At 48.3% G+C, this 25,000-nt stretch overlaps 1 protein-coding gene across 5 annotated transcripts in view; it reads left to right on the forward strand.

The window, feature by feature from the left end:
• LOC119577770 (ecotropic viral integration site 5 ortholog-like) overlaps positions 1 to 25,000 on the forward strand; it is a 67,055-nt gene that overhangs the window by 13,733 nt on the left and 28,322 nt on the right. For 2 of the 5 annotated variants that reach the window (XM_037925326.1, XM_037925330.1), the window contains exon 1: positions 23,944 to 24,047. The exons of 1 other annotated variant lie outside the window; for it this stretch is intronic. Coding sequence is in view for 2 of the 4 variants with exons in the window: in XM_037925327.1 (XP_037781255.1) it covers positions 11,138 to 11,379 (242 nt within the window). In the remaining 2 variants the exon portion in view is untranslated. Of the gene's footprint in view, positions 1 to 7,346; positions 7,478 to 10,918; positions 11,380 to 23,943; positions 24,048 to 25,000 lie in introns of those variants that run through there. 2 more of the 5 variants (XM_037925328.1, XM_037925327.1) reach the window with 2 other exon arrangements.

The following is a 25,000-nucleotide window of genomic DNA, read 5'->3' on the forward strand; positions in this document are numbered from 1 at the left end:
CTTTCTCTCTTCTCTCTTTCTCTCTTTCTCTCTCTTTCTTCTCTTCTCTCTTTCTCTCTCTTTCTCTCTTCTTCTTCTCTCTTTCTCTCTCTCTCTCTTCTCTCTCTCTCTCTCTCTCTCTCTCTCTCTCTCTCTCTCTCTCTCTCTCTCTCTCTTCTCTCTCTCTCTCTCTCTCAAACTCAGTCACTCACTCACTCACTCACTCACTCACTCACTCACTCACTCACTCACTCACTCCCCTTCTTTCTTTCTATTTTCTTTCTTTAAATATATAATGATATGTGTAATATGTAAATCTACATTTAGTTATGCATTAATTCATTTATGTATCACGCACACAAACATACGAAGGGATAGGATTGTTTGCACGGATTCCTTGGTCGTCCGCATCGCCGCTCACCAGACCTACATAGACGAGCCTTAAGGGCGAGTGAACGAAGAGTAGAAAGCAGAAAATAAAAGAGGTGAGTCGCGGTGGCCGAGGTGAGGTGAGGTGTGCGATGAAATCACGTTAGTAATGGTGCGGAGGGAAAATTGTTGAAGGCGTTGAACAAAAAATTAGATGTCGGAGGAAAAAGCTGTGCGAGAAGTAACTTTCTTTGGGGGGGGGGGGGATTGATATGCAGGTTTGGGTCAGGTGGAGGAGGAGAAAGAAGAATGATGGGGAGGGAATGGAAGAGGAGAAAGAATAATGATGGTGGTGGTGGTGGTGATGATGGGAAGGAAGAGGGGGGAAGAAGCTGAAAGGTAAAGTAAATAAAACCTTACAAAGGTCCGGAGGCGCTAAAAATGCGAAAGGTCACAGCAAATGATTGCATGTCCCGAAGAAAACGAGAGAGGCTCTCCCGGCTCCCCAAGGACATTTCCGGCGGAAGTGTCCGTGGCGGCAGGCAAAGGTGAAGCCATGAATGATTTTATTATGGTTCAGAAACTGCCATCGTCGTGTGGGGAAGGGGGGAGGAGTGTGTATGTTCATGTGGGGGGTGGGGGGAATCGTATTTGAGTTCGATGTTGTATAGTGAGTCACCGCGCCCCCTCCTTCCCCCTCCTCCCCCTTCTCTTCCCCTCTCCCTCCCCTCTAGCCTTTGGAGGCCGTTACAAGAATTTTCTCCCACCGATTTCCCCCCGGGCGTGAGTGTGTCGGAATTTCTCTTGCCGTGCATTAGTGAAGAGGTTTTAATGTTTTTTTTTTTTTTACTGTAAGTTTTATTATTACTATGATCATCCTCCGCACATCGTATTTTGTTTTGATGCAACGTGGTCGTAAGCCCTTGCTGCTGTCTGCTTCTTCCTGCACTCTCCCAATGCACATTCTCACTCCCCTCTCCTCCCTACCCTTCTCCACCCCTCCCCCGCCCTCCCCCGCCTCTTCACCTTCCCTTTCCCTCCTTGCCGAGTAAGTGTGTAAGTGTGTATATGGCAACTGGTCCAGCGTGACGTGCGAGGCCCATCGCAGCAACGTTGGTCGGCCGCCTCGCCAGTCTGCGAATTCACGAGGTGGCGTCAAGAAGGTTCCTGGAGTGCGTGTGTTTGTGCGTTGCGGGGCTTGAGAGAGAGGGGACGGGGTCTCCTCTTGGCGGTGAAAGGGGTGGGCTGGGCTGGGAAGAGGGGGGGTGGGCTATAGGGGACGGTGGAGGTTGTGGGGTTACGTGTGCGGCGGAGAGCCAGTGAACAGCTGGAATATCTGTGAGCGTTATGCAGGTCTTACTGTGCTGGTTGGGGGCTGGCTGCGACGATCGTGCTCTTGGTGGAAGGATTTTTTTTTATAGAAAATGTTACTTGAATTATACGAGAGCGAGGGGATAAAGGCGTCACTGCAGGTCCTCTGCGTTCGAGCCAGGGCGACGGTGGCACGGTGCCAGCGAGGTGCTCATGCGGAACCATAGTGTCGCAAGAGAAAATGAAAACGTCTTTCATATCTCCAAAACGAGGGTGTCGAAACGCATCGAAGGTGGACTCTGGCGGAGGCTCAGCTACACCTTCCTTCCCTGCGGCTGTTCGTCCCCTCCTTGTCCATTTCCCTTCCCTCCGGCCTCCGAGCTAATAGAGCTCTAGTGTCGCCATGGTAAATGGAATGAGAAGTAGTGTTACGGCGACGCCAGGCAGAGTGACCCAAGAAGCAATACAAGAGAGCCTTTGGCGGGATGGGGGGGGGGGGGCTGCATGCCGTCGAACGGGAAGGGTTGTGATAGGGAGAACTGGGGAGTAGGGGGAGAGCGAGGAGGAGGAGGAGGAGGAGGAGGAGGAGGAGGAGGAGGAGGAGGAGGAGGAGGAGGAGGAGGAGGAGGAGGAGGAGGAGGAGGAGGAGGATGATTTAGGGGTGGTACTTTTCCTTTGTTTGTTTTTGTCATGTCGAAAGACCTTGCGTGTGATGTTCGTAGAAGTGCGCAGCCCTCGCCACTTGGAGGTGGATTGGGTCAAGTGGTCAGCGAGTATTAAGGAGACTTGGAGGGGCTGGTGGGGTGACGGGGGAAGAGGAAGGGGGAGGAAGAGTGGCCCTTAAGGCGTAACGGGGATCGCTTGAATCGCGGCGTGGAGCGTCCGGGAAACAATCGCGCTCGATGAATGATCGGAAGAGGTGAATGGCACCACGCGAAGGAGGCGAGGCTGAGCAAGCTGGAGTGCCAAGGGAACGGAGGAACTTTGCTGCATCGAGTGTCGAACAGCAGGAGGCGGGAAAGCGAGGTCGTGCCGTAGCGAAGACCCGTTAGCCAGCCAGACGGACGGACGGAGAGGATGTCGGAGTCGCGAGACTGTGACGCCGGTGGTTTAGGGGAGAGGGGGAGGGGGCTAGTATATGCCTTTGGTTGTGACGAAGCCAAATGTGTGTATATAAGCATGGAAGGGAGTGGGCGTGGGGGGTGTAGTGAGAGGCTACCGGGATGGAGTCGAGCGTGTGCGTGCGTGAGTGTGAAAGTTACTGGAATGTACGTACATGTGTCGTTCAGACACCTTGTCGACCTCGGTTTAACGACTCCTTTTCCACCTATAATGACTACGTCCTTGTTTTCGTACAGTCCGCCCCCTTTCCCCCCCTCCCTCAATTTTTGATTAATCAAATAGGAAAAATGTTGAAGGGAAGATGAGTTCCAAGGAGAGAAGCGAAGTCAGATGGGCAAGTGTGGACTGCATTTGCTATGTCTAGTGCCATTTGGGTTAGTCTAGAAGCACGTCCGTTACGCTGACCACAAATTTAAATAATTTCCTCCCCGTTTTTACTGCCTTTTTGATGGTTGTAACTTTTATGGCTAAGATTACCTGAGATGAGGCTCGTGGTCCTCTCATATGCTAAATTGATTTGAATTGCAGTTCTCTCCTCTTCTCTTCTCCCTTCACGTGTCTTTTCTCTTCTCCTCCCCTCACCTCCCTTCTCCTCTCCTCTCCTCTCCCTATCCCTATCCCTTCCCCTCCTCTCCTCTCCTCTCCTCTCCTCTCCTCTCCTCTCTTCTCTTCTCTTCTCTTCTCTTCTCTTCTCTTCTCTTCTCTTCTCTTCTCTTCTCTTCTCTTCTCTCCTCTCCTCTCCTCTCTTGTATTTTTCTACTTTCATCTTTCTTTTTGTCTTGCTCATACAGTCCATATCTCCCCCAGTGTTTATTTCCCAATAGCTCTCCCACCCATACGCGTGTGCATCTAACCAGGAGCTCAAGTGTACACTGTGTGCGTCGAGAAAAGGCGGATCGGAGTGGGGTTAGCATCACCTTGAGGTTCTGCGAGCTTCCGTCGCCAGAAGAACCCTGGTTTTCCACGAAGGAGAAATTAATTTGTGCGAAACTCGAGGTCGCAGGAAATACTTGTAAGAAATGATCTTGGACGGCGGAAAGTAGATCGGTTACTCGTGAATGTAGAAGAAGAAGAAAAATAATAACCTTGATAGTACCAAGAGTTTAATTTGAGGAAGTGAGACCGCGTTTTTTTAACTGTCCAAAATCATCATCAGGCCCGTTAAACTCCAGCCGTAAAATGGCCACATGAAAAATTCATTTGTTTTTTTGGCTTTTTTTTACAGTGCGAGTGTCGAAATGACAGCAGCAGCTGCGAGGATCAGACAGGCAGAAATAAAAGACAAGTTTGGAAGAGATCATAAGGAAAGTTTGTCCTCGATTTTTTTCCTTCTGGAGTTTGAGAGACGAGGTACAAAACGCCCGCGGGAACATGGGCACTCGAGAGCCGGTTTATGGCCCATGGCACTCGCCGAGTCCGGAGGTCTTTCTTAAATTACGCCACACCTTGAGTCGCCTCTCTGAATTTGGCCGTCCGTTCCTTACCCAGCCATCGAGGCCGACGGTTGCCTTCCTTGCTACTTCTTTGCAATATTGATGACTCCCCCCTACGTTCGCCTCAATGGTTTCCCATCGTGTCTAGGAGGGAATGCGAGGGTCTTAACCCATAGGGTTCGCCTGGAATAGAAAGTTTCTCCTCCGATTATGTCTGCAATAAAGGGCAAGCTGTTTCTGAAGCCTCCCTCGGATGACTGAAGTCTGTTCCCAGTTTTTTTTCGGACATATTGAACTCTTATATGAAGCCACGTCTGAAATAGAAGCCTTTTGGCAAGTGATGCTGAAGTGAATACTGAAGTGTGTGTTCTTCGTGTTGCGCCAGGAATATCGAAGTTTCCCCTTTAGGCAAGTGTCGAATATGCTACCGATGGGTCTGGAATATGAATATGAAAGCCTCTTTTCCGGTCGTGTTCACGCAACCAAGTTGCCTACCTTTAAATAGAATTTTGAATAGGGTTATGAATGATTTATGATTTTACGTAAAGTAGAGATCTCTTCTTATGCTACAAATGACGAGATAACCGCCTCCAGCACTTACCCCATTTTCCTTAGAATCTCATTGCCATTTGTGTGGGTCGCCTCCCCTTCCCCTTTTCCTCTCCCCGTCCCTTCGGAATGGCCCCTCCCTTTCCCTCCCCTTTTGTTTACAGTTATTGTTACGATCGCTACTAACCCTTTGTGGTTTGCTAATGTTAAAGATTTAAAAGGCCTCTCAACCAATATGGTCCATGGCTCTCGGGGGTCGGTCCAGACGGGGAAAGCGAGGACGGGGGAGAAGTTTGCACTGCTCGGACGGGGGAGAGTAAAGGGGACGAGAGGAGTAGCAAGAGGAGAGTGAGGGGAGCGTTCAGTGGGGTGGGGTGGGGGTGGGGGAAGCGTAGAGAGGGGGATGAAGGGAGTTGAAAGGGGGAGGAGCAGGATTTCTCGGGATAAGCTCGTTACATTGGCTTGGCTCCGAGGGTGGAAGTTGACGGGGCTGTAGGGAGGTGGGCGCTGATAGGGAGATAGAGATGATAAATTAGGAATAGATTGATGGTCTTTTCGATTAGATTAGCAGATGTTCCACTGCGTCGTCACGTGCCTCCGCTCGAAGACTGGGACTTGCACATTTAAAATATCTTACCGTGTACAGTACGGTATCGACCGCAAATACACGAATTAAAATAAGAGGAGGCGGCCCAGCGAGACCCGTCCAGCAGGCTGCCCCTTGGCACCATTAGCAGGGAAGGAGCTGATTGCGTCGGGACCCCCCCCCCCCCCCCCCAGCGCCGCCTTAGGAGGGGAAATTTGTGGCGTGCTTTTTGAGGCCGGAATGGCTCAGTGTGGTAGAAAATGGCCACTTCCGCTGCCCCGTGCTGATGCTAGGGTTAGGCTGGGTCAGGTACGTGCTACGGTCCAGGAGGTGGTACAGGTTCTTCGGTAGATAATGGGATAATGCAGAATGCTGTGTTGCTGATCGGAGCAGGTCTTTTTCTAATTGAACTTCCTTTGTACCATTTTGATCTCATGTTCAAAGATAATGTGGTAGGCTCGCTTGTTTGTTCTGCGTGTGGTTTCGTGCTTATCTGTAAAAGTGCGGGAATAGGTCCGCCGTTCACGCTTAGGTTGTAGTTAAAAGTTTGAGCGAGAGTTCGATTCAGCTCTGCTTTTAATCCGAGCTGTCAGAATAAGCGTCAGCATATCCAAGTGTTATCTTTGTAATTTCTGTGCTTAGTCACTTTTTAATAGTATAGATTTATAGCTTTGTTTTGCCATTCGACGAGCCGTATTTTCTCGCGCTTGGAGGGGGGGGGAGGGTGTGTGTGTGTGTTTGGTGGTGGTACTCGAGGGAGGGGGGGGGTGATTACCGTCGGTGGAATGACCCGGTTTCATTCTTTCCGGGATCGGGAATCGGTGGGAGAGGAATTCCCGGCGCAGGAATCTCCCACCTTCTGGAATTTATATTGCTGAAGCTTCTGCATCTTATTTTGTTCCTTTGTATATGGCGCGCCGCCGCTGCCTTCCGCTGGCGAGATTTATCGTTTGTTTATACAGCAGTTTATTTGGGAGTTCTTTATTTGATTATTTTCTTGAACGCACTTACATATAATTTCAATATATATATATATATATATATATATATATATATATATATATATATATATATATTTAATATAGTATATATATATATTATATATATATATATATATAATATATATATATATATAGTATATGTTCAATACATATATATATTCAATATATATACTATATTGAAATATATATATTATATTGAAATATTATATATATATTATATATATATATATTTCAATATATATTATATTTAATATATATATATATATATATTTCAATATATATTCAATATATATATATATATATATATATATATATATATATATATATATATATATATATATATATATATATAGAAATATATATATGTATATATATTGAAATATATATATGTATATATATTGAAATATATATATGTATATATATTGAAATATATATATATATATATATATATATATATATATATATATATATATATTTTTTTTTTTTTTTTTTTTTTTTTTTTTTTTTTTTTTTCATATATATATACGTGTGTGTGTGTGTGTGTGTGTGTGTGTGTGTGTGTGTGTGTGTGTGTGTGTGTGTGTGTGTGTGTGTGTGTGTGTGTGTGTGTGTGTGTGTGTGTGTCTGTATGTGTGTCTGTATGTGTGTCTGTGTGTGTGCGTGTGTGTGCATTTATTCTTGCCTACTTTCTCACTTATAAGCTTATTTATATTTGTGCGCACCTCTTTTACATATTTATGCGGGCGCAGTGCCCCTGGTGACAGCGAAAGCATCGGCGTCAGTGGCATCTCTCCCGAGACTCTGAAAAGTGCGGAAAAGTGCCGGTCGTTCGTTCGTGTGAAAATGTGAGCGCCGAGGCATCGCGCGGCAGGAGAGAGAAGCTGGAAATACCTCATCGGCGGTGGAGATAGCACGAACTCGGAGATAGGAGGAAAGAGGGAGAGAGAGAGAGAGAGAGATAGAGAAAGGGAGAGAGGAGATTGAGAGACCGAGGAGAGAAGGAAAGATATATAGATACAACAAGAGGAGAGAGAGAGAGAGAGAGCGCTCGCGTTCGGCATCATGGCGTTGGAGCAACTGGCAGGGAGCAGCGTCAAGATTTTCATCACGGATTCATCCCTCGACACGTGAGTATCCTGAAGGGGAAGGAGAGACTGGGATAAAGGTTTCCCCTCCCCCTACCCCACCCGCCCTATCGCCTCCGTGGGTGTAGTTGTGGGCGTGGGCGAGCGGGGAGGGGGGGGGGGGATTTTCTGGTACGGTTGTCGGTCTGTCTGTTCCTCTGTCTTGGTTGCATAAGGGGAAAGGGTGCGGTAAAAGAAGTCTGTATGTATGCAAATTGGATTATTTTGGCTTCTTGTACATGTATGTTTTTTTTCTCGACCTTTTCACTACTTTTCCTGTCGTCCGCTTCTTGCTGCCACACCGTTTTTCTCGTCTCTTTCCCCCTCTTCCTTCCTCTTCCTCCTCTTCTCCCACTTTATCCTCTTCCTTCCTCCTCCTTCTCTTCCCCCTCTTCCTTCCTCCTCCTTCTCTTCCCCCTCTTCCTTCCTCTTCCTCCCTCTTCCCCCTCTTCCTTCCTCTTCCTCCTCTTCCTTCCTCTTCCTCCTCTTCCTCCTCTAATTTCCTTACATGCCCCTTTTCTAAGCCCTCCTCCTTTTCTTTAACATTTCCTTCCTCGCCATCCTCTCTCTCTCTCCCTTCTTCCTTCTCCCCCCCTTCCCCCCCCCCATTCACTCTTTCCAACTCTCTCCCCCTTATCCCTTATCGCTCTCCTGCCTTTATTTCCATGTTCCCTCTCCCTTCACTCTTTTCTCTCCCCTCCCCCTCCCACTTCCCTCCTCCCTCCACCCTCCACCCACTTCCATCCTCCCTCCTCCCTCCACCCTCCACCCACCTCCCTCCTCCCTCCCTCCACCCACTTCCCTTCCTCCTCCCTCCCCCCTCCCCCCTTCCCCCCGCCCCACTCCACTTTTAGTTCGATTCATTCTCAGAGCGAGTTTGGTCCACCATAATCCAATGAGAGGTCCCCGAGGGTTGGTTAGGAGGGGAGGGGGCCCAGGAGGTGGGGAGGGAGGGGGAGGGGGGAGTGGGGAGGGAGGGGCGCTCATTTTTCTTCCGACTGTCCAGTGTTTTGCTCGAAATTGAGAGAAATGATCCAGTGGGATCCTGTGGTTTTGCTGGGATGAGGGGGAGGGAGGAAGATGGGGGAAGAGGAGGGGGTGGGGGCTGGGAGGAAGAGAAAAAGAAAGGAGGAGGGAGAAAAGGAAAAAGAAAGGAGGGGGGAGGGAGAGAGAAAAAAACGGAGGGGGATGGAAGTTAGAAGGACGTAGGATGAAGCAAACTATGGGGATAAAGTGTAAGGATGTGAGAGAGAGAGAGAAAGAGAGAGAGGAGAAGGAGGAAACTAAGATAGAAAGGGAGGTAGGTAGGTAGTGAGGTAGGTAAGGAAGTAAATAAGTGATTGAGTGAGTGAGGGAAGGAGGGGAAGAGGGAGAGGGAGAGGGAGGAGAGGTAGATAGGGATAGTTGCGGATGCAAAAAGAAGTAGCCTGAAGGAAAAGAAGGATGAAGCACAAAAAAAAAAAAAAAAAAAAAAAAAAAAAAAAATAATATATATATATATATATATATATATATATATATATATATATATATATAATATATATATATATATATATATATGTATATATATATATATATATATATATATATATATATATATATGTATATATATATATATATATATATATATATATATATATATATATATATATATATATAAACAAAATTACACAAAGAACAATGAATTAACGAAAGAGGGATAGGAAAATAAACTAGAAATTGAATTAAAATGTGAAAACCAAGAGAACAAAAGGATTCTGCCGAGTGTAGAATAGTTTGGTAGAAAATACCGAGGGAATTCTAGGAAAGAAGAAATGAGAGAGAGAAAAAAACGAAAAGACAGAGAAACAAAGAAAAAAAAGTGTATTCTGTTGGTACATGTATAGGAACAGACGAGGACACATGGATACACTTCTCTGTATTTTGTGTACGTATTCACTGTATATCGATTTGTACATCGAGATCGAGTTTTTTTTTCAATCTTTTCCATTTATTCATCTAGTTTGTATTATGTACACAATATACTTATTTGCCGGTATTAAAAGTGATGATAATTCTACTGTGTTACTTAGCGATAGCCTTAACCCAGCAAGCCAGGTATCCTAATTACTTACTTTTACTTCAGTGGCTGCCGATGCATGTCGCGTGTGTGAGGATCATGTGCCGATGGACACGACCTCGCCGTCGCCGTGATCCTTTTGGCAATGAGTGTGTGTGTGCGTGTGTGTGTGTGTGTGTGTGTGTGTGTGTGTGTGTGTGTGTGTGTGTGAGTGTGAGTGTGCGCGCGCGCGTGTGTGTGTGTGTGTGTGTGTGTGTGTGTGTGTGTGTGTGTGTGTGTGTGTGTGTGTGTGTGTGTGTGTGTGTGCGCGCGCGCGTGTTTTATGGGTGTGCACGTGGTCTGGCGTGGATTGGTGCATGGCTGGGCACAGGTGTGGGCTAGGGCGGGAATGAACCATTTCATATCATTGTACTCCATTAATAAATTTGATCGTATTGTAGCTTGCATTCGACCGTGGGTACACAATCTTAAAAAAAAAATGAAAGAGAGGAGAGGAGAGCGGGGAGACGGGGTACACTGTATCTCGTTTCAGGAAATTGTAATCCTCTGTTTAAAGCTCGTGTGATAAGCTGGCAAATTTCTGTCGGCTGAGTGTGCGGTGTTGTCACGCCATCTGTGATTCACACGTGTAGAGAGCAACTGTTGTTCCTACGTTTTTATTTATTTCTTTTTTTTTTAGTATTGTTACATAAAGTATGCGTGATACATACAGTGCGCAGAAGTGTATGCATATATCTATATATTTTTGTCTATCAATATCTGTATCTATATATCTATCTTTGTCTACGTAACTATGTATACCTGTATAATTTTATTTATTTGTTTATCATTTTGGTATTTCTGAGAACCAGCTAATGAGTGCTGGCGTGCATGTTTGTACGCTGGTATATATTTATAAACAGGACTATATTTATACACGAATTCCTTTGGGTATGTAGGAGCGCGTGTGAGAATGAAGTGTAAGCAAGACGCAATAAGTGGCCCCCGTCGTACCTGTTACTCGTGCGTGTTCGTCGTATGTCTCGGTCACACGTTATCACAAACCTTATCTCGGTCTCGAGTATCATATATTCTTATCGCGCTGGCTGGAGCCTGCATGCGTTTCGGGTGTCTTTTATGTCTTTCGTTCGTGATTGTTTTTCGCTAAATAGGCTCGAAATGCGATGTTTTTTGCTGCCTCCTTCACCCTGCCTGCATCAAAGGCTGGAGTCGTAGCAGCGAGGAGAGGTCCTTCAGGGAAGGACGTCCAACTTGCGCCTCCTCTGCTTCCTATGTAATGTCCGGATTATCCGACAAGAGGGAGATTACGGCCTCTTTTATCGCTTAATGTCGCCGCTGGCAACTCGCGTTATGTAGCATTGTCGACCTGGGCGACTCCGGTCGTTCTAGTCCGAACGTGTGCGTGTGAACTTGCTCCCTCTCTCCTCCGACGCTTCGCCAGAGGACTTCTAGTGCTGAAATATCTCCCTCGCGTCCCGTGCTCGCGTTAGATCAGTGTGCTGGCGCGACAAAGTGTTTTGCTGTCGATCATTTGTAATTGCTTTTGTCAAGCAGGTGATATTAGCCTCGGGGCTCACACAACCTAAGCAGTTGGTGTTGGATTCATGCAAGTAGTCAGTTTACCTAAGGAACATTATGTGCGTGTAGTAAGGTCCGTCAACCACTGTTGCGAAGGACGTGTCTGTCAATCGGCCGTCATGAAGGCGTTCGGGTCGACGTATCTGGACCAGGTGAGGAAGCGGATGTCAGGAGGGTCCTTCAGGGACACGCCCCTGTTCGAGAACCTCCAGCTGAGCGACCTTGTGGCGCTGGCCAGGCAAGGACGCCTCATGCCTAGGATCTCCAGGTTGGTGACGTTGGATTCATGTCTCGGCGGCGTGGTTGTTAATATCTGCTCATTTTTCTTTACGTTTTTACCGCAGGAGGAGACGAATTTTATTATGGTTGTGACAGTGACGAATACCAAAGCGCTGTCAGAGTGAAAATGGATTATTAGAAAATGAGCTTCAGTTTCTTTTGACCCCCGTTTCCACAAAGAAAAAAAAAAGATAAGACGGGTAGAGGGAGGGAGAGAGAAGGGGCGGCGAGTGCATGAGCTCAAAAATATGTAATGACATTGCGACGCTGAATTTTCCAAACATCTATTTCAGACGATAGTCTTCCTTTAAGATAGATGAGACTTACACCGAAATTTCATTATAATTTTTTTTTTATGCTACGAAAGAGCAGCTGGGCGTGAGGCAAGAGCGTGGCGGCATCACATTACTTGACCCGTTTTGGAAGGGCTGTCTGTGTACAGTCCACATAACACTGTGACGAAGTGCTTTATGCGTCCAGTATATGACTCACCTTTCTAGTAGATGCTTGAGAAAGCTAGATTAATACATTGGGGAGATAGATTTATAGATAGATTGAGACGCAAACGGGAAGGAGGGCACGGAGGCAAACGTAGATAAGGATGGAACAGGTATGCATATTGACGGACAGCGGAAAGGAAATAGACCAAACAGACACTCGACGTGCACAAAAAACGATGCTAGCGTCGCGGACTATTGGCGGCGATAACGAGAAGAGTGAAGAGGCTGAGTGCACAAATATCGAAACGGGGGAGAGGGGGGGGGGGGAGGACACCGAGTATCGTCACCTTATCACGGGAGACGGGGAAAAGCTCGCCACAATGGCCCGGCGGGGCGTGCGGCCCTGATGATTATCTAGCTCGCCTGGTTGCGGTGAAAGGCAAGTACGGGGAAGGAGGAGAGGCATTACGGGTCTGTCTGTCGCCCGGATGGATCAGGGCAGGGAGGGAGGGAGGGAGGGAGGGACTGGGGGGGGGTTAGAAAAGGGGAAAGAGAGTGAGTGAGAAAGTCAGCTTGAGTGAGTTCGAGAGTGGGTGTGAGTAGGTGAGAGTGAATTGATGTGGGAGTAAGAGTGAGGATGAGAGTGAGAGATTGAGTGTGTGAATGTGTGGGTGAGTGAGTGAGAATGTGTGGGTGAGTGAGTGAGAATGTGTGGGTGAGTGAGTGAGAATGGGTGAATGAGTGAGTGAGAATGGGTGAATGAGTGAGTGAGAATGGGTGAATGAGTGAGTGAGAATGGGTGAATGAGTGAGTGAGAATGGGTGAATGAGTGAGTGAGAATGGGTGGGTGAGTGAGAATGGGTGGGTGAGTAAGAATGGGTGGGTGAGTGAGAATGGGTGGGTGAGTGAGAATGGGTGGGTGAGTGAGAATGGGTGAGTGAGTGAGTGAGAATGGGTGGGTGAGTGAGTGAGAATGGGTGGGTGAGTGAGTGAGAATGGGTGGGTGAGTGAGTGAGAATGGGTGGGTGAGTGAGTGAGAATGGGTGGGTGAGTGAGTGAGAATGGGTGGGTGAGTGAGTGAGAATGGGTGGGTGAGTGAGTGAGAATGGGTGGGTGAGTGAGTGTAAAAGGCTATCATCCTTAGAACAATGGTGAGCAGAGGGTAGTTATACTTGTTAACGGCTTGACTCTTTATTTCTGAGAGTTGACACCACGAAGTATAAGAACACGACATGTTTAGTTATACGGGTTATAGGGCCGCGCGGAGGTCACGGTCAGCTGCCCGGAGAGAGGGCGGAGCTGACCTTAGTGCGCTGGTAGCTGGCTACGAACTCCCGGTCAAACGAGGTCAGATATAAATGTGACCTCCGCCCTCGCTGAGCGGGTGGTTCTTATTTGGGACATTTGGATCCACGTGGAAAACAGCCACGTGGTCCACTGGTAATAGAAATAGAATTATCCACATCCTGTAACAGAAATAGAATTATCCACATCTTATATTGCTTCGTAGCCAGCTACCAGCGCACTAAGGTCAGCTCCGCCCTCTCTCCGGGCAGCTGACCGTGACCTCCGCCCTCGCTGAGCGGGTGGTTCTTATTTGGGACATTTGGATCCACGTGGAAAACAGCCACGTGGTCCACTGGTAATAGAAATAGAATTATCCACATCCTGTAACAGAAATAGAATTATCCACATCTTATAGTGAGAATGGGTGGGTGAGTGAGAATGGGTGGGTGAGTGAGAATGGGTGGGTGAGTGAGAATGGGTGGGTGAGTAAGAATGGGTGGGTGAGTAAGAATGGGTGGGTGAGTGAGTGAGAATGGGTGGGTGAGTGAGTGAGAATTGGTGGGTGAGTGAGTATGTGTGTGTGTGTGCGTGCGCGCGCGCACATTCGCGGAAAAGGGAGAGTAAGAGGGGGTAGGAAGAGGAGGTGAGACAAGAAGGCAGATATGAAGCACACAGTTCCCTTTCGTACAGATCGCCTTTGTTACACATTTCCGTCCTGCTGCTGGTTTTACATTTCAATTTTCTTTTTATATGACATTCACGGGGGATCGCTGTCAGTCCTTGTGATAAATACACAGACAGCAGATTAGGTCGCACTTTACACCTAAATATATTTATTTTAAGAGCCGCAGTCCCGTGTATCTGCCTAGTAAAATCCCATTATAATGCTATATTTTTATTTATATGTATTGTTTCAAAATGGTGTATAATCTGTTTATTTAAGTTAGCCAGATTAAATGGTCCGTTTTCTATGGCCGTGAAGTTCATCTTTGAGGATAAACTCACTTATATATTTCTTTGGCCTTTCTCTTTGTAACAGAGTCGGGTGTGAGAAAGGGGAAAATGATCAAGTAAGAAAGAATGGGAGTGGGAAAAGCCAAAAAAAAAATTATAAAGGGAGAGACAGAGAGACCGAGCTAAAAGGAAATGATGAGAGGGGCGAGGGGACACTCATCAAAATGACGTCATCGGCCAGGGTGGTGGTGGGGGATCGAGCGAGGGGGAAACGCTTGCAAGCACATGACGAATAGGAGGACGACACTTGCATAACTGCGGTGGTCGGAGAGACATGCTCAAACAGCCCTCAAAGCATTTCTGTATCTCAATTTCACTCCCTCTTTCTTCCTCTCTTTTACTCCCACTCCCTCCCTCCCTCCCTCCCTCCCTCCCTCCCTCCCTCCCTCCCTCCCTCCCTCCCCCTTCCCTCCCTCCCTCCCTCCCTCCCTCCCTCCCTCCCTCCCTCCCTCCCTCCCTCCCTCCCTCCCTCCCTCCCTCCCTCCCTCCCTCCCTCCCTCCCTCTCGCCCTCTCTTCCTCTCTTCCTCTCTGTTCTCCCTTCCTCTCTCTGATCCTTCCCTCCCTCTTTCCCTATCTCCTCTCTTCCCCTCTCTTCCTGTCTCTTATCCCTCCCTGTCTCTCCCTCGCGTCGTCGGCGGTTTAAGCTAATGTCCGGATGGTAAAAGGCCCTTGGTGGTATTGAAGGGGACGGTCTTAATTTAGGAGAGAGAAAGAGGGGACGAAGGAGAAAGAGTGAGTTAGTGAGAGAAGGGGAAGGGGTTTTGGGCGATAAAGAAGGTAGATGGAGAATAGAAAAAGAGAAGATGGCGATGAGGGGGAAAAAGTTACGAAGAAAAAGGTTTAGTGCGCTGGAGATGAATGCCTTCTTACAAGTGGAAACACGATAAAGTGATCCTCGAAAAGTCTTCCGATTTTCCTCCTCCTCCTTTTTTTTTATCTTTTTCCTGCTCCTCCTTCTCCTCTTTTTTGTTTTTCTTCGTCTCATCGTCGTCGCCGTCTTCTTCCTCCTCCTCTTCCTCCTTCTCCTCTTCCTCCTCCTCTTCCTCCTTCTCCTCCTCCTCCTTCTCCTTCTCCTTCTTCTCCTTCTCCTTCTCCTTCTCCTTCTCCTTCTCCTTCTCCTTCTCCTTCTCCTTCTCCTTCTCCTCCTCGTCCTCCTCCTCGTCCTCTTCCTCGTCCTCCTCCTTGTCCGCCTCCTCCACCTTCTTCCTTCACCTTCCTCCGCCCCTTCCTCCGCCCCTTCCTCCTCCATCTCCCGCCTTCTCCTCCTCCTCATCTTTCTTCTTCTCCTCCTTCTTCCTCCTCCTCTCCCCACTTCGCATTCCCCGTTTCCCTTCTTTTCACGAGCAGCGCAAGTGTACCGAGAAGAAAGTGAATTATTGGAAGTCATCTGCGAAATATGAGACTGAGAATGTTCGGCGCGAGTTGTGAAATGTGAAGGATGGGATATAAAATGTGAAGGGCGAAGGGCGCAGGATGGAGAGGGAGAAGGAGAGGAAGGAGAGGAAGGGAGGGGGGAAGGGAGAGCAGAATGAGGAGACTGTGGAAGGAGAGCGAGGAGGGTGGGGAGGGAAGGAAAGGAGGGGGAGATGCAGGGCGAGAGAAGAACAGCAGAGTGAGGATGATGAGTGAGTGAGTGTGAAAAGGGAGAGGGGGGAGAGGAGGGAGAGGAGGAGGGGAAGGGAAGGGGCGCTCTCTTCTGGGCACAAGCGTCAAGATGAAGAAGTCGGTGACCAAATATGCGAATGTGTTGAGCGTTCCTTATCGGGGAGAGGGAGAGCAGGGGTGGATAAAGTGTGGGAGAAGAAGTAAGGGAGAGGGAGAGGGAGAGGGAGAGGGAGGGAGAGAGAGAGAGAGAGGTTAAAGTTAAAGCAAATTTCAGACTGAAAGTTTGAGTGAGTGAGTTAAATAAAAGAAGGGAAGTATGGAAATCTTCGCAATGCGTGATCAATATTGCAACCAAGGAAACAGGGAGGAAAGGAGGGGAAACGATGCCGAGGGAAGGTCAAAGAGACGGAAGTGACTATCCAGAAAGCGCAGTGAAGGGGTTAGATATAACCGGCGTTTATGATGCAGATGATGAAACGTTGGTGATAAGAGCCTCATTAGACTTGTTATCACGTGCAGAATATTTGATCAGGAAGGGTTATCAACAGGGAGGATCCACTCCCCAACCCATGTCCCCAACCTCCGTCCCCAACCACCATCCCCCCCCCCGTCCCCACCCCCCGTCCCCAGTTCCCGATCCGAATGTGAGGCAGATAATGACCCTACTACTCGGCTTCAATCCCCCCCTCAATTTCACCCCAAGTGTAGTTGGGTTGATTAAATCTATCTCAAGCGACGATTAGGGAGAATGGGGGAAGGGAGAGAGAGAAAGAGGGAGGGAGAGAGAGTGGATAAAGATGCTGAGCAAAGGAGGGAATTGGACAGAAAATGGTAAGGACAAAGGCGATTGAAGAGAGGATAATGACAACCCATTTCTTCCCGGGGACTCGTTTGCATTTCGAGTGGGGGGATTTTGACCTATTGATCGTCAGCTGATGCAGCTCTTTTTCTTTTTCCTCCTCCTATTCTCTCTTCTTTTGCTTTTTCTTATCCCCCTCCCCTCCTCCTTTTCCTCCTCTTCCTTCCCTCTCGTCCTCCTCCTCCCCTCTCACCCTCCACCACCACCACCTCTTCCTCTTCTTCCTCCTCTTCCTCTTCTTCCTCCTCTTCCTCTTCTTCCTCCTCTTCCTCTTCTTCCTCCTCTTCCTCCTCTTCTTCTTCTTCTTCTCCCCTCCCCCCTTCCCCCTCTCCCCTTCCTCCTCCTTCTCCTCCTCCTCCCCCCCCTTCCTCCTCCTCCTCCTCCCCCTCCCCCTTCCTCCTCCCCCCCTCATGACTGTTAGAACTCGACATGTGCCTCGATTCCCCACGCCTCAGAGTTGCGAATTGTCAGTGCTCTCCTTCCAGATTATTTTATTATTTTATTTAGTGCCATTTTATTGCGTATTTTGTTTTCTCTTGGCTTTCCTTTTTTAGTTTCCTGTCTACGTTTCTTTTCTTCCATCATCATCATTATCATCAGCATTATTATCACCACCATCATCACCATCATCACCTTCATCACCATCGCCACCACCATCGCCACCACCATCGCCACCACCACCACCACCATCGCCACCACCACCACCATCGCCACCACCACCACCATCGCCACCACCACCACCATCGCCACCACCATCACCATCGCCACCACCACCACCATCGCCACCACCACCACCGCCCAAAATACAACAGCGAGGAAATAAGGTAAATGAGTTTCGCGAGTACCTGTGCAAGCAAGCAAACAGGCAAGCAAAGAGGCTCTGCAACACGGTCGAGGAAAGGGTCTTTTTGCAATCCTCTTTTGCAATACTCTGTTTTGTTTTTGCCTTCGAAGTTTGGTATACTTGGAAAGCACACACGCGCGCCGAGACCAGATTGACACTTTTCCTCACAAATACACAGTGGGTCAAATAGTGAATCTGTCTGTCCGTCTGTTTTTGTCTTTGTCTATCTGTTTATCTGTGTCTTTCTCTTTGTCTTTCTGTCTGTCTGTCTCTTTGTCTGCCTGTGTCTGTCTATTTACCAATCAATCTATCTACTATGTCCATTTATCGGTCTGTCTATCCATCAATCTGCATTTTTGTGATTGCCAATAAACATATATACATATCGTGTTATCCACAGTGTATCCTCTTTCTAACCCAGTGTTTCCTTTCCTCTAAGCCACCCTCTCTCCATATTTTCTCTCTCCTATCTTTTACCTCCCCCTCTCTCTTCTTTCGCTTGAGGCGCCTCTTTTTTTCTTTTTCTTTTTTTCTTTTTTTTTCTTTTTTTTTGTATGGTTCCACGTATCCTGAAAACAGTCTGCTTCGCCAAGCTTCCTTTGTCGAGGCAACGGTGAAAAGGAAAAAGAGTGGGGGGGGGGGGGGGGGGGGGACTCTTGCAGGTAACCTTTGGGATGTAGTAAAATCTAGTCGATGTTTTGAAGGGGGGAAAAACGCACACCTTTTGCCTCGTTGCTTTGGTAAATATATATATATATATGTGTATATATATATATATATATATATATATTTTTTTTTTTTTTTTTTTTTTTTTTTCCTGACTGAAAAACAAATTGGAATTATTAGCCTCATTATCCGGTATTGATTGCATTGCATTCGACTGTCTGGGGTTGCTCGCTCTGAATTGACTTTTTTGTCAACAGTAAGTTGCTGATTAAATGCTGAGGGACTTGCCTCCCCCCCCCCCCCATCTTCCTCTCAATTGCCTCCTCTTTGTTCTCTTCCTTCCTTCTTTCCCTCCCTCCCTCCCTCCCTCCCTCCCTCCTCTCCCTAGTCTCCCTCGCCTCCCTCGCCTCTCATCCTCCTCCCTCTCCTCTCCTCTCCTCTCCTCTCCTCTCCTCTCCTCTCCTCCCTTCCCTCCCTCCCTCCCTCCCTCCCTCCCCTCCCTTCCCTCTCCCTCTTCTTCCCTCCCCTCCCTTCCCTCCCTTCCCTTCCCTCCCGAATCCCATCGGGCACTGATCATTCGGCTGCTATTGATTTCGCTTATGAATGGCAACAGAGCGGACGCGACGTGGACCGAGAGGGGGGTCGAGAGGGGGGTCGAGAGGGGGTCGAGAGGGGGGTCGAGAGGGGGGCCGAGAGGGGGGGACCGACCGTACGTGCCTGGCGAATTTAACTAAAGAGGGGTGGGGGAGGGAGAGGGTTGTATGTCTGTTTTTCCTCTCTGTACCTGCTTGTCTTGTTTGTATGTCTCTCACTGTCTTTCCATTTCTCTCTCTCTCTCTCTCTTTCTTTCTTTCTCTCTCTCTCTTTCTCTCTCTCTCTCTCTCTCTTTCTCTCTCTCTCTCTCTCTCTCTCTCTCTCTCTCTCTCTCTCTCTCTCTCTCTCTCTCTCTCTCTCTCCCTCTCCCTCCCCTTTGTCGCCTCCTCCTCATTTAGTGAGCGGGTGATTAAGTGGGTGAGTGAGTGGGTGAGTGAGTGAGTGAGTGGGTGAGTGAGTGAGTGGGTGAGTGAGTGAGTGAGTGGGTGAGTGAGTGATTAAGTGGGTGAGTGAGTGTGAGTGAGTGAGTGAGTGGTGAGTAGTGAGTGATGAGTGAGTGGTGAGTGAGTGGTGAGTGGTGAGTGAGTGGTGAGTGAGTGGGTGAGTGAGTGAGTGGGAGTGGGTGGTGAGTAGTGGTGAGTGAGTGAGTGGTGGTGAGTGAGTGGTGAGTGAGTGAGGAGTGAGTGAGTGAGTGGGTGAGTGAGTGAGAATGGGTGAGTGAGTGAGTGAGTGGGTGAGTGAGTGAGTGAGTGAGTGAGTGAGTGAGTGAGTGAGTGGGTGAGTGCTCGCTCGCTCGATTAAGTGCGCACCTCGCCCAGACGAAGCCCGGCCAGGCAACTGATGTTTCGTGGGCGTCGTGGTCCTCGTCAGTCTCTCTCGGAGGGTACTCTCAGAGCCCAGTACTGAGGAAAGAGCTGTTTTTTACCTGAAATTCCGATATTTTATTAGACGCGACTTATATTTATGATTTCCCTGGCGAGGTGCAGGTGGCGGCCATATTGGGGGAGATTTTTATTTTTTATTTTTTTGCGTGACCCTTTTTCCCAAACCATATTTGGGAAAGTTACTTGGAAGGAAATGCTGACAGCGGAAAGCACACAATATATATATTTTGTTTATTATTATTTATATAGGCACGTTTTTTTTCCTGCAAGGGGAGTGTGTTAAACCCTAAACTACCTTTCAGTTTCGGTTGCATGGTTGACTTTTATGGTGTGAAAGTATGGTGGTGTGTTGATGACCTATCAGGCGCATTTAGTTGTTGATGACGTAACGTGGCTGGGAGGTTTTTTTCTCTCTCGGGCCTTTGTTTATGACGTTATCTCTTATTTCATTGTGTATTTGTGTTTAGTCTCGAGAGTTTTATGGAATTGTAAGGGCGGTAGTCTTTTTTTTATGATTATTATTATTTTATTTATTTATTTTCTTATTATTTATTTATTCATTTTTTGGTTGGTATTGTAATATTTGTTTAGTTTTCTTTTATTTATTTATACATGTTAGGACGTGTGACGCCAGACAGACTTGCGTTACTGCATTTCTAAGCGGAATCCCTCGAATGTAGTGATGACCCACTTGTAAAACCACCGAATTTAAATCGGCGAAGATCTCTCTCTCTCTCTCTCTCTCTCTCTCTCTCTCTCTCTCTCTCTCTCTCTCTCTCTCTCTCTCTCTCTCTCTCTCTCTCTCTCTCTTTTCTCTCTCTTTCTTTCTTGTTTTCTCTCTCTCTCTCTCTTCTTTATCTCTCTCTTTCTTTTTCTCTTCTCTTTCTCTCTTTCTTTCTCTCTCTTTCTCTTTCTTCTCTCTCTCTCTCTTCTCCTCTCCTCTCCTCTTCTCTCCTCTCCACACACTTCTCTCTCTCTCTCTCTCTCTCTCTCTCTCCTTCTCCTCTCTCTCTTCTCTCTCTCTCTCTCTCTCTCTCTCTCTCTCTCTCTCTCCTCTCTCTTCTCTCTCTCTCTCTCTCTCTCTCCTTTTCTCTCTCTCTCTCTCTCATCTCTCTCTCTCTCTCTCTCCTCTCCTCTCCTCTCCTTTCCTCTCCTCTCCTCTCCTCTCCTCTCTCCCAGTGGAACGCGACGATGGAACTGGATCAAAATCGCATTGAGTGCTTGGGTTAAAGTGGATAGGCGGAGTAGCGGGAGTACTCTTGTGTATTCGTGGGCGAGCGAATGACTGCAATTATTTATTGGAGAAAATGGGGAGTGGGAGTTGGAGTGTGGGAAGTTGGGAGTGGGAGGGGGAGAGGGAGTGTGGGAGTGGGAGAGGGAGTGTGGGAGTGGGAGTGGGAGAGGGGGAGCGTGGGAGTGGGAAGTGGGAAGTGGGAGAGTGGGGAAGTGGGAGAGTGGGAGTGGGAGAGGGAAGCTGGGCAGTTGAAAGGAAAAAACGATATGGAAAGTAAAAGTAAAAGGAGAAGGAGAGGAGACGAGAAGTGAGAAGTAGAGAGGAAAGTGCGAAGAAAGAAGAATAAGGATGGAAATACTTTAGATAACCTATTCAGGAAGAGGAAAGAGGAAACTAACATTTTGATAGAGAGACAAAGGTTAAGGAAGAAGTGAGACGGATGAAAAGCAAGTGAATGTTTAGGTGCATGAGCGTCGCGAGCGGGCGGGAGGGAGGCACAGTGCGGAGACTACACAGAAAACGGGAAAACGTCACTTCCAAGAGACATCCTCTGCTGCTGGACCCGGGGGCGGAACTGCAACGTGGACATCAGGCGGGCGTGGTGCTGTCGCGTGGGCGTGGGTTTGGGCGTGTGGGCGTGGGTGCTGCTCCCTTGTAGACGTGGATTTGGGGGTGTGGGCGTGGGTGCGGTAGTGTATGGCTTGCGTGGTGGGTGGGAGGAGGAGGAGGAGGAGGAGGAGGAGGAGGAGGAGGAGGAGGAGGAGGAGGAGGAGGAGGAGGAGGAGGAGGAGGAGGAGGAGGAGGAGGAGGAGGAGGAGGAGGAGAAGGGGGAGGAGAAGGGGGAGGAAGAGGAAGAAGGGCCCGGGTCTTTGTCATGTATATGAATGAAGACGCAGACGAATCGGGTATCATTGGGCGGGCGGGCGGGAAGGACCGCGGCGTCAGAGGCTCCGTCCAAGCTTGGCTGTGTTTGAGGCCGTGTTTGCTCTGTCTGGCTGTTGTTATTATTAGGGTGATGGGTGTAATGAGTTGATTACCCAATTTGGAGCTGCATTGTGATACTGTGTTAATGAAGCATGTTCATTTACTTGATCTTGAATGATGTTCATCATTTTAATCATGTTACTAATTCCTTTCTCCCTCTCTTTTTAAAGGTGAGTGATCAACCCTGAGGTGTAACGCACAGAACACAACCACAGGTAAAGTTGGAGAGTCAGTCATGTCTGCAGGCGGGCGTAGACCAGATGTAATGAAGGCATTATGAGGCGCCCACTTTCCACGTTTCCCCTAGGGACATCTGGTAGAGCCATCCACTCTGCCCGTGTGTAGGGAAGGATGTAGGGGGAGAAAAGAGGGTTATGTGTGTTATGGGGGCGAGGGGAGGGAAGGGAAGGGGAGGAGAGGAGAGGAGAGGAGAGGAGAGAAGATAAGAGATAGGAGAGAAGGGGAGGAAAGAGGAGAGAAGGGGAGAAAAGAGGAGAGAAGAGGAGAGAGGAATGAGGAACGTTTCGAGGTTCGATGAGCTTCGTATGTGATAGCAAATGTTTAAGCCTCTGTGAAGCGGCTGGAGACCCGAGCCGCCGTTCCCGCAGTCGTCCGAAAGAGCGCGCTGAATTGCATCGCCGGCTGTTGGGCGCAGTGACGGGCGGCCGCTTTCGGGTGAACAGATCGTCGATCGCCGCGCCGTCACGTCGACCCCCATTCTGCACGTCATGCTTTATCGTCGAGCAGCCTTCGCACTCGCCGCCGCCTCTGCTCGTCGCCGTAATGCAGTCTCACAGCCAGTTGGCAGGAGACCTCAGCACCCTCCCAATGTGCTGCAGGATGAACAATTACATCATCCAGAAAAAAGATACACGGAATTAAAAGAAAAAGAAAAGTGAAGGTTCCTGGGGTCAACACCTTGTCTGTAATGATTGCTTGCTTCAGGCGTTTCGGCAGGACGAGGTTACATTACAGTTCTTATGTTTTTTCATTCTTTTCATTTCTCTTATTCTCTTCCATCTATGTAGTTAAAGATTAACCTTTGCACGCTGCAGCTCAGGTGGGAATAAAGTTTGTGAGAGCAGGTTACGCTTAATGGCGAGTAGATTAGGTTACCTTGGTTACCGAGAAGCGGAACTGCGACGTGTCCGGGCTCGCTCATGGCGCTGCCCGCGGGAGCGCCCTGTGGCTGCCGCAGGAGGGTTTAACGAGACTTTTAAAGAGAGCCTTTGTTTATGAATTCACAATTCCGTGATTTGTATTTACGATGCATATGTCCGCCACAGATGCCAAATGTTCGAGAATCAGTTTGTCCAGAATTAGGCTAACACATATCCTATATAGTTTCCTTTTAGAGTTTAGCACGCCAAGCAAGTGCTCGACATGCTTTCACAATCCAAGTGAATGCACCTGTTCTTAAATATTCATCCGTATACGGGACGGCCATGCGGAAATTGTTCCTTCGGTGGCGTGTGGCAACTCCGGCCATGGGTGGTTCCTGAGACGAAGTTGATGGTTGCTTACTTTCGCGTCATTCGGCATATGGGTAGATAGGATGATTGTCCAGGGGTGTAGGCTCTCAGATGCTCTTCACACTTGATGCAGTTATATTCGCAACGCCCTTATGTACAAGTTCATTAATTTAAAAAATCGACTGAGTTGGAAAGAGTGAAACGCAGTATTCATGAACTCTCAACTGCGAATGTTGAGGGTTAAACAGTTTATAATTCTTTAGTAAATAATGTTTATTAGTCACCACATGTAGATTATCCCTGGTATATATCATTGGGGAACATAGCGGGGAACCCTTACTGGAATTTGTATGCGCCAAAAGCAAAATTAGTCACCTAATGGGAACCCGAACGATTGAAATGGAAACGACCGAAGGCTGTATTAAACTTCGCCAATTCCCGTCGCTGCATTCCCGTCGTACGATGCGCAATTAGCCGAGATGCGATTGTGTGCTCCGTCAGATCGGATTATGTCACGTCGCGGTCCCTAGCGATCCCATCGGTGTGAGAGACGGGCACGCGAAGTGTAGTGAGTGTGGGCTGAGGGCAGAGAAAGTTGAATGCGAGTCTGGGTCCACCCACACTCAGGCCCCAGCTGATGGAGAGAGATCCTCGCCTTGCGCTCGTCGCTCGTTAGTACAGCCTTGGGAGTGGTGGTGGAACGAGGCTCCACCGCAGCCCCTCGAGTCGGGCTTTCCTGTGGCGTGACATCAGCTGCTGACGGACTTGCTCTTGTGGGTGTCTATGCCTGACGTCACGGCGTGGAAAATTGCATTTCAAGTGGTGTAGTGCGAAATAGCTGTGAGAAATAAATCGGCTGTGCCAGTTATGTATGGTCATGAAGGCTTTTATCAGAAAAGTTAATATTAATGACTGTTTATGGAAACACAAGATTAAAAAGCTCTTCATAGACGGAAAGGCGGCATTACCTGATTGGAGGAGATTATGATGATAACGAAATAGTGACCGTGGAGGTGGCGCCGGAAATGAGTGTATTGTCATGCTGCCGTTGCCAACGCTCTGCTTTTGTTGAACATGTTGCAGGGTTCGAATCGACCTCATCTGCAACGTGGCACTGTTATGACGGTGGATTAAGTATTGAAATCTTAGAGATCTGGCGATGAACAGGTGTGATGGCAGCGAAGGTGCGACTGGTGTGCCGCCCACCGCCCATTCGGAATGTGGGCGTGAATACAGTTGGAAGTCCTCGTCGCACCCACGCTAATCCTCGCACTAGGGAATAAAAACTTGTCACTGAAGCTAGTGAGATTTTCCGACAGAGATTTAGGCAGCGATAGAGTAGAAAATTGTTTTAGATTGAAGGACTGTAAATATTCCTTGCTTGGTGATACTGGTGCTGCGCCGCGTCCACACCCGCGCGACCAAAGCTGTCGAGGGCCTGTCGGGGCTGCGTTGAAGGCCCGCGTCAGTTATCGATGCCGATGGGAGCCTCGAACAAAGCTCAGGGCCCGAGTGTGCACGGCGGCGAATGCAAATCAGCACTTTGTGGCTCGTGAGGCTCTTGTGCCTTGGGTGGCATTCACTTACCAGCCTTCCCCCCCTCCCCTCCACCCCCGTGGCCCACCTGCTGGTCAGTGTATCAGACGGGCCACTGTGCCACCTCTGGGCTCGCTCGTCTTGCTCGCCTTTCACCTGAGTTCCTGTGTCTCCCCTTCCCTCCCCTCCT

The sequence above is a fragment of the Penaeus monodon genome, chromosome 10 (genome assembly GCF_015228065.2).
Source record: "Penaeus monodon isolate SGIC_2016 chromosome 10, NSTDA_Pmon_1, whole genome shotgun sequence".
Classification (NCBI taxonomy): domain Eukaryota; kingdom Metazoa; phylum Arthropoda; class Malacostraca; order Decapoda; family Penaeidae; genus Penaeus; species Penaeus monodon.